The sequence below is a fragment of the Morone saxatilis genome, unplaced genomic scaffold (assembly GCF_004916995.1).
Source record: "Morone saxatilis isolate NCDOM2014 unplaced genomic scaffold, NCSU_SB_2.0 Contig16, whole genome shotgun sequence".
NCBI lineage: Eukaryota > Metazoa > Chordata > Actinopteri > Moronidae > Morone > Morone saxatilis.
The window spans coordinates 20,595,421-20,605,240 of record NW_023339718.1 but is presented as its reverse complement, the minus strand read 5'-3'; the positions used below and the strand labels follow the sequence as shown (position 1 = coordinate 20,605,240).

The 9,820-nt window shown below is 37.4% G+C and overlaps 1 protein-coding gene across 1 annotated transcript in view; it reads left to right on the top strand.

Moving 5' to 3' along the window:
* fras1 (Fraser extracellular matrix complex subunit 1) overlaps nucleotides 1–9,820 on the top strand; it is a gene marked incomplete in the record, with an annotated part of 218,544 nt that overhangs the window by 89,037 nt on the left and 119,687 nt on the right. The window contains 1 exon segment of the mRNA XM_035658439.1: nucleotides 7,779–7,922. Coding sequence (XP_035514332.1) covers nucleotides 7,779–7,922 — 144 coding nt within the window.

The following is a 9,820-nucleotide window of genomic DNA, read 5'->3' as shown; positions in this document are numbered from 1 at the left end:
GAGAGAGAGAGAGAGAAGTGTGTGTTGTGTCTGGCCACTTCTGTTTTCACAAAGTATTCACTGTGCTGGTGTCTGTATGTGACTTTTGGCAGGTTAAGGTCCCTGTTTCATTTTACATAGACCTGTTTTTATTTGTCTACTCATTTTTGTTTTATATATAAAACGCCTAGTGAAACATTCTGAGGCTGAAGGTCTTATGAATCACCTTTGAGATTCAGCTGTCAGACACTCACGCACTGTTAAATCTGTTATATTCGAAGGTTATTTGGGGTAAAGTTACCTTTTAATTGTAAGCACATTACCATTTTCCACTCTTCCGACAAGACCTTTTTATATTCTCCTAAAAAAATGCCCTACTCGCTCAAATAAGTGTTTACAGGCATAAAAATTCAACTAACTAGTGAAAGTAGCGAAAAAGTGTGTGATTGTCATATTGTGTCTATTCTTGCTGCCAAATCACATCGTTTTTGTAGCTGTATTGTATTTTCCGCTGCTCTGGCTGTAGAAATTGGTATCTCTGCCTTTTCTTTAATTGTTTTTCCCTGTATGATTGTTGGCTGCAATTCAAATATGAGGTCCTTTCTCTTTGATTTTGCTATCGGACTCTGCTATTTTGATGGAAATAACATTCAATACAATATTGTCTTTCCATTAAATAAGAAAAATATGCCAACAAGCATGCAAAGGGCGTAAAATATGCTTCACAAACAGCTGTGTTTTTAAAAGTTTTATCCCTTTAAAACTCTAATCAACAAAAATCAGCTGGCCAAGCTGCTCTCTATGTTTCAGCATGCCATCGCCTGAGGAAAGACTGGATCACTCAGTCAATACAAGCTATCCTCAGTCTATCATTTTACTTTAAATGTTTATTTATATTTATTATATGTACTGTTATTTAAACATGTATCTGTAATATCCTTCTTCATATTTATGTTCAATTCTACACATTAATATCAACATCGAATTCAGACTGTTTAAAAAGCAGTCATTGATGATGTTCTTTGTATTTTTCATACAAAGAAGACACCATTTGAAGCTGATATATTTGCTATGCAGTCTGAAAATAGCAGAATGGTACAATAGTTTAAAACAGGTGAAAACTTTTTGAACGTAACATTGCTCCTCACCTCCCTGGGGCCGTTACACAAAATGAAAAATGACTTCTACTTTGTTGGCCAGTTTTCCTTGGCAGAAAATACAGCTATTTAACAATTAATGACTGCAGAAAAGGCTTTTACTATGATACGGTGTAACTGTAATGGTGACCTCGGTTGCTGTAGGTGCAAATAAAAGTTCCAAATGGGGATTTTCCTTCAACCTGTTTGAACAGGAAATACTACCAATTAAGAAAGGAAACTTCTCTCAAAGACATTAAATTATGGCTTTAAGCTAATTTGCTTCTGTAAACCACACAGTCACATCACAGGAGTTCTGTTTCATGTCCCTCCTTAAAAAGGTGGATCCATCTATCTTACTGACTGAAAATGCCTATTTTTTAAGACTGTCAGCAATTATAACTTAAAAAACTTAGCTTATTTTCTCATTCAGATAAATACCCCAGCAGGCAGACAGCGGGACAACATTGTTAAGATTTATGAAGACTTATAATTAAGTTTGGCTGCATGAGTGAATAATTACAGTTGGACAAGGGAGACATTTTTTCATTGCACCATACAAATGGACTGAAACAACAATAGTTTTATGAGGTTGGATTGGATGAAGTTGTTTTGTTCACATTTAGCTTGTGTGTGTGTTTGTGCCCAACAACAGTCTGCTTGCTCTCTTAGGTTTTAACGTTTAGAGCATTCCTCCACAGCAACATATTAAAACTAAAAACACTGTATATTCTCAGGCAAATACGCAATCTAATTAGTCCAAGTAAACAACAGGGGAAACCTGTAAAATGTAATATCCTGAAGTAGCCAGTTGTTTTTGCATCTTGATGGCCTAGTGTGTTCAAATGAGTTCCACAATAATGTTTAATTCAACAAGATTAACAAAACACCACATATGTTAGTAATGATATCCAACAGCTTAAACACTGGCTTTGCTGATCCAGTCACTTCATTTCCAACTCATTTAGCACCTTAGTCCCCTGTGAATTAAGTTCACATGCAGGTATTTTGTAATGGCGATGGCAGTTTTATGGCAGGGTTAAGTTCCAAAGCTAGATTTATTGTGATGTTTAAATTTGAATTTTTCATATAAATGTGAATTTGTATGACTGGGAGAGTGCATGCGTAGGACGGCCATCTGCATAGAGTTGATATGAAAATGCATTCTGTGTCTTTTGTTGTGTCACAGCTCATGGTAATGTTGTCAATATTTTAGCATTTGCTATACAGATGGCTGTTTATTCTTTAATTTTCAACAGTGGGAAGGTGAAAGCTAACTGTCTAGCTACTGAGCTGCTAACACTAAAATGTACTTTAGAACTAGTGTGAGGTACTTGTACTTTACTTAATAAATATTTAATTTCGTGCTACTTTATACTTATTGCAAATATTGCACTTTTTACTCCACTGCAGGCAACAGCTATAGTTACTAGTTATTTTTCAGGTTCAAAACATAACATAAAACATAATGTAATCTTATAAAATACAATACATTTTCAAGATTAAACCAGTGGTTCATCGACCAAAAAAACATGTCTTCTTTGTCATGTCATTGTCATGTTTCAGATGTCTGTAAGTTTTTAACAGTTTCACTAAAGAGACCATTTCCCCTCTAAACTTCCCATGGTTTTTTTCCTAACTGTCCAAGGTTCAAAGAGGTAAACGATATAATATTTGAAGAAATAACAAAGATTAAATGTCACAGCATTTAGTTTTTTCTCCTTGTCGCCCCTATTAATCAACTCTTAGATTTATCTCGTGACCCTTTAGACGGGGCAGTGCCACTGGACTAAACTACCTTCCTTCATCTTTTTTTAATCTTTAATTTTTTCCTTGTGGTCAGTGGAATATAAGCAGTGTTAGCTGATCAGGGCCTAATGAATAATACTGAGTAAACATTAAAAATGAAATGGAAAGCCCTTCACTCAGACTTATATGTCTCTGCAGATTCACTTCTGATAACTGCAAGCTAAAACACCTTGAATGCTTATTGATGCTTATTTTTTCCATCTTTTCGTTGGCTTACATATTTAAGAATCTTCTCCTGAACTCTTTGCAGAAATAAGACATTACTCTCTTTGTTTTTACTTTGTCTTTATTTCCCAATTGGCCTCTTTCTACCTTTATCAGCCATCTCCCCTTGTTTAGAGAAATTACAGGGTTGGAGAAAAAAATGTCAGAGCTGGGAATAGAAGGTGACATTTACACTGTCTCTCTGTGCGTCCTGTACATACTGTACCTGTGATAGTGCTAATAAGTGTGTATTACACAGGGGTTGACGTTGTGTTTCCATAATAAATGTATTGGGTGAGAATACATGGTCTGAGTGGGTCATGTGTGTTATGGTGTGTGCCTGAGTGAATTATATAAATGTGTGATTTCTATATTCTATTTCACATGTACCACACATGCAGCTGTCATTGCCTTGCAGCTTGTGTGTATTAATATATGTGTGTTTAGTAATGGTTGTAATACCCCCATAATGCACCATAATGCATATATGCATGCCTGAACAAAGTGATTTAAGCATGATTTGTGCACTTTCCATTGGGATACGTGAAACAAAGACGTGTTTTCACTTGTTAACCCAACATTAGTCTTTGAATGTGATTTCCTAACTGTGTGTTCTTAGTTTGTGGCTAAAAATAAAAAAAGGGGGAAAAAACATCTTCTCTCTTTCCCCTCTTTCTTCTCCAACTCAAGCTGTAAAGCTTCCTTTAAGCCTATTAATCACAGCTGTCTATAGGTCCAGATGTCAGCAGCCTCTCCTCTCAGTTCACACCTGAGGACCATAACCAAGAGTCGCGCTGCATTCAGATTTCACAGGAAAGGCTGTAGATGTGAGCCTTCTGCTTGCACATATGATTCCCCTCTGCCAGGGTTTGACCCAAATGATTCTTTTAATTGAGGTATTATTATGTTGTTCTAGTATTTATACCAATATACCAGTGGATCAGGGCATGTATTTATCAAGCGTCTCAGAGTAGGAAATGCATTCTAACTGGTCAAAATATTCTTGGAGTAATGCATATTTGGGATTACTTTTAAGATAAAGATTCAAAAGTTTTTAATCAACTTTCTTAATCTTGGAAATGATTCCAGTGGTGTCTGACTCAACATCCTAACCCTTTTTTGCAACAAGGAAAATGCTGCAATAATACGCCGATATATTAATTTCCATAACCATAAAATCATGGCATAACAACTGTGTGTCTATTACATTGTTAAATGATTTGAACAACTGACTTAGAAAATGCCACACAGACATACTTACATTTCTTGATTTTTACTTATTTACTTTCAGTGTTTACTTACAGTCTACTTTGGTTTAATTGTAAGATTTAAGCAAGTTATTAGTTTTGGCATCATATTTTTGCCAAACTTTGGTAACATAGTTACTGAGCTGCCTATGCTTAAAGAAAGTAGTGCTACTTTCTGCAGCATTTGAAATGTTTCCATTAAACTCCAAACCACAACTATCAAAAAACTACAAGACATAATACTTTTCAACTAAGAGTGTCTTGAAACAGCGACGTCACACTCTCTCCCAGGAGTAGTCCTCGTCTTCGTAGGAAGCTTCATGAATAACTCTGTTTTTAGTTTAACTTTCAGTGTGATTCTCAGGAGGGACTGTGAGATGTTTGATAAATATGGGCCCAGATATCCTAAAATATGTGCATCTGTAACCAGATCCAACACACTCGAATTTTAGTCTAGTCTAGTCATTTAATCAACAAAGTTTGGATGGAATAAATTTGTTTTGATCTTACGTTGGGGTTTATTGTCTCACATAAAGAGCATCATGAATGAATATTTGTCAACAGACTGCAAATGTGAATTACTGAATAGTGCAGTGCCTTTTTAGTGGGAATCAGGGTGTGAAATGACCATGAATAACCAGCCAAATGCTGGTAAATGTTGGCTCCAATCTACTGTGGCAGGTAGCCAGTCTCAGTTGGAGGTCAAGCTTGCGCTAACAGTAAAATTGGCAGGTGTTTTTGAAATTTTGTTGAATACTTTTATAATGACAGTGGGTGACAATAGCAACATCCCCGCCAAATGTTAACACATCAGCAATTTCACAATTTCCTCATCAGTCATTTGTCTTAATCAGGTGGAGCTGTGCAGTTAATCGTGCCTGGATCCACACCTCAGGATCAGTTGTTTTCATACAACTTTGGCGTTAATCAGAGCTGCAGTTTTTAATTTTGTGCTTCAGGGATTCTGACTCGCTATGCTTGTAAGGAAATTAAAGTACAGTGTGCGGGCGTCAAGACATGCCTTCTGTAAACAACGGCTTGTATCAAAGCGTGTGATTGCTGAACTTGTGCCTGTAATGTGGCTTTAACCTCAAGAGGCAAGAATCCAATTCTGGATCACTCTCAGCTGTCAAAGCAAACAAGAAATGATCTTGTAACTTGTCAGGTGGAGTTTTGTATTAAAATATGCTCATTTGTTTCCACTGTTTAACATTCAGGACTGAATTGTTTGCAGGAAGAGTTCAGGATGAATGCATGAAGGAAGACTTCCACTGCAGATTCCAGAATATATGTGAGAGATTGGTACATTACTGCTAGCAGAAGCATTGGCCACAGCTGAATAGAGAGATAAACACTTGACTGATATTCGTATTAGCTAATATCCCCATCACTGAGCCAGAACATACAGTGCTAAGTATCTTAATCTTCCACTTTTCTCACTCTACTTCCTCTGTCTCACACTTTTATTTTTGCACACAGTTTTTCACTCCCATCTTCTTCTGCCAGAGAAAAGACAAGGGGTTGGTGCAATGAAAAGTAAGGTAAAAGAGTGAAAATGAGTGGCAAATAGCAAGAATATGTATGGGAGAGAGAAAGTGAAACTGTATGGGAATAATTAAAGGTGGTAGAGTGAGTAAAAAAGGGATTGAGAACAGTATGTTCTGACTTACTGACTGTCTTATTTGCCATTAATGTTGGAGTCTCACCTCCATCTTTCACATGTTGTCTTCAACTCTGTCATTTCTTCTGCTTTTTCCCCCCACCCCCTAAGTCTCTCTAGTCTCTCCTATAAGTCTTCTCCTTTTTTTTCCCATTCTATTTTTCTTGTTCCTTCTCCTCTCTATGTCCTGTTCAGCAGTCCTCATATTAATCAGATCCCTCAGTCACATTTTTTCAAGCACCAAGCACTTTATTTACTCAGTACATTCACATAGTGAATGGAGCAATCACAGTGCAATCAAGTGCAAGCAGCCCCGCATACTGTTTGACAAGAAGCTGCCTGCATTCGCTTGTTCTGCCATTCAGATACAGTACGTGGAAGTGTTATTGCTGTCATCCTAGATTGTGTAATCTCAGACGCTGACAGGGTTTTCAAGTTGTGGGAGCTTCTGAAATGACATTTTGTAATTTTTTAAGATTTGTATTTCAGATTTTGAAAAGTCAGGTAATTTACAGAAGAACCTAGAGGAGCTCAGAGGCTTTGATGGTTTAATATTTTCCCTCCAACATGTTTCATACATTGATTGTTGTTGAAGGATGAATTTCAGTTGTTTCTTTTTTAACAAACCAAGAGGGAATAATGTTTTTAGGTTGCAGGTGCTCTGACTTTAGGGAAGTTATGGAAAAGTTTATGCTGTTCAGAAGAATCCCGACACTATAACAGTGTTGTCATCTTTTTAATTTATATTTACCTGTTTCTTTTGAATCAGGATGTAGCCCTGTGGATGTTTACATGCATTACAAGTCAGAGAATAGCCTTTGAAAATGTACGTAATACCAGATTTGCATGGTATTGTGCTCATTAACTGTTATTTTTCCTGGTGGAAAAACAACTGACCAATGTCAGCTTTGTACTGTAGACATATTTAAGAATGTGGATGCTGTCCACATTGCAGTGAGTAATAATAATGGTTACTGTCAACAGCAACTGTCCTCAGGTGGCAACCATAGATTCAGAATTAAGGTGCTAGTAGGTAATAAAAGCATTGTTGCTTTTTCAGTGAATAATGAGTTTTAAGTGCAATTGGTAGACAAAGTAAAAAAAACAATCTTGGGCCTGTAAGTTGTTGGTAAAATGGTAGATCAACTTGGAACCAGTGTGGGCAGCAAAAGCACTTAAACACTTTATCACAAAATGCATCAGTGGAGCTGTTGGCCGACAGTAGACAGTGGATGTACTAAAAAACTCCCAGTAGGGAGCATTTAACATAGTGAAACTTCTCCACCACCACTAACACAGTCTGACGTAGAAGCAAATGCACTGGATGGAATTTGTTAGAAACTTAAATGCACACACAGTGTGTGTGCGTGTATGTGTGTGTGGTTTTGCAAAGTTAAATCTGTCTGCCTCCACTAACAGAGTTTCAGTGCAGAGCCAAATCTGTATAGAATTTGCATAAAATTAAATGTCAAAATGTGTCATTGAGTGAGTGACAGCGAGTGACTTCAAGTCTCCTAGTGGTCTTGCATCCACCAACAGTGTCTGTCCAGATGTATAGAATGAAATTAGCATGAAATTGAATGTCAGGATTTGTGTGTGAGTGTGTGCATATTTTCTGTTTGTAGTTTGTATGAATATATAATCTTTTTTCCATCCAGTGTCCATATTTTACTGTAGATGCAGACCTATTGTATTGAATTGTATAAATATGTAATTTAAATAAATCAAATGTGTGTTTTGCAGTCCACTGCCATGCAGACTGCCTGTCATGTTCGGGGACACCTGACCAATGTGAGAGCTGCAGGGACCCAAAAGCCTTCCTCCATCTTGGACAATGTCTATCCGTCTGTCCAGCTGGCTACTACGCTGAAGGACGAGTATGTGCAGGTAGGACTGTCATTTAAATATATCTATGTATCAAAATAGCTTGGCTGAAAAAATAATAGCAGTCAAATCACAGAAGTCAGTACACATACTACTGGAATTAGTGCAACATGCACGCTTTGACTGTGATATATCTGATGTCTGATCATCTTTTAGATTATATTTTTCTTTGAAAGCTCAAAAAAGGGCTCCTTGTGGTTTGCACACCACAATTTTGGCAACGGGTTGAGTGTCTCCCAGTTAAACACTATAGTTATCAGACCATTACCCGTACTTTCTGATGGCTGTAAAGAAAGACAAAAATGCATTTTTATGGAACAGAAAATTTCAACCATGTTTTGAATTGAAGCTGCATTATTCCTTGCAGCTAACCTTTACGCACTAGCCGCTGAAAACAGACAAAACCTTTGGCTTCACATTTAAGAGGAAATATTTGGAAAAGTCAAAGTAAAGCAGCACCGCAGCACAAACGTCTGTCTGTGCGTTTGTGCCCGCTGTCACGTTTGCCCGACTGAAAAAAACAGCCATGTCACCTTGACCCAGCATTGACCTGCGACAGCCTTAATCTTCTTAGCATTTTACTGCATAGAATTCCTACCATCCCATTGACCTGTTCTTCTGGTGAGCCAGACATTTACTGCCCACAGATATTCATGGAGCTGTAAACACCAAACGCCCCAACGCTGTAAAGCTATCAGGCACAGATAAAGGTATTAACTTTGAAGCCTAGCTGCTAATGCTAGCGGCTGAATCTTTAACAGCATTTCCACACTTGTACTTTAGAAATAAAGAGGGGTGCTTAGGCCCTGAATGTGTGGACTGTGTACAGATGTAGCCAGTTATAATAGCTTTATTCAAGCAGGAAAGTGCCTCACTGAGATCTCTTTCAAAAGGGGTTTCTGGTTAAAATAGAAGAAGCACAATAGAACACAGAAGTTGCATATAATATGTAAAACTTAAATTATATCAAATACAAACACAATAGTCACTGATCAAACAATATGAATTAGATGATTAATATATTTAAAAATACCTAAACCCTGGGCCGCTGCAGCAAGGACTCAGCCACAGTACATGGGTCACCAGCTCTACCCACTGAGCTAAACGGGCGCCTAATCATCCAAATCTTTTAAAACCTACATAGTAAAACCTGATGTCATCAATATTAAACCATATACTGAATTATGAAAAAAACAGCCGTGATCGATTTTTGGGATATTCCTTTAGAATAATCAGTTTCAGATGTTTTGTCATTTTACTACAACTTTATCAGCAGGGCATTGTACTCAGAGTCCAGAACATGCTCAATCCCACACAGCCTTATTTCCAGATTTTTTTCAACTAAGTGCATGTGGGTGACTGAAAATAAAGCCTCAGGCCTGAACTCACATTGTTAGGATCGACTCTCCCTCCCCTTTTCCTTCTCCTCCCTTTCCCTTAGACTTTTCTTCATCTTTCTTGACATCTCTATTGCCTTTTGCCTTGAGCCTGCCGATCTGCCAATCTCTTTTTTCTAATCTGTTTTTGTCTCAATCGTCATCATCTTCATCTTGATCACGATCTTGATCTTTATTTTCTCTGGCTTCACATCTCCACTTCTTCTCCTCTCTTCCTCTCGCCTTGAGTGGGTGGCAGAGAGGTTTAAGGGGATTTAGTTGCTTTTTATTCCGTAATCTTGAGATTTCTCATTAAAGAACATCCGAAGTCTCCGTACTGCATTTTCTCTCCTGTTCTATATTCACTGGTTTCATTATTATGTTTATGGAGATGTCTGTAAGTACATTACATTGCACCAAACAGAGAACTAGCTGCCAAAGTGCAAGATCTGTAATAGCATGAGGGTATGTTTAATCAGAATATTTGGATGAAACAACGCATTCCTTATTTCTCCGTGTAATATA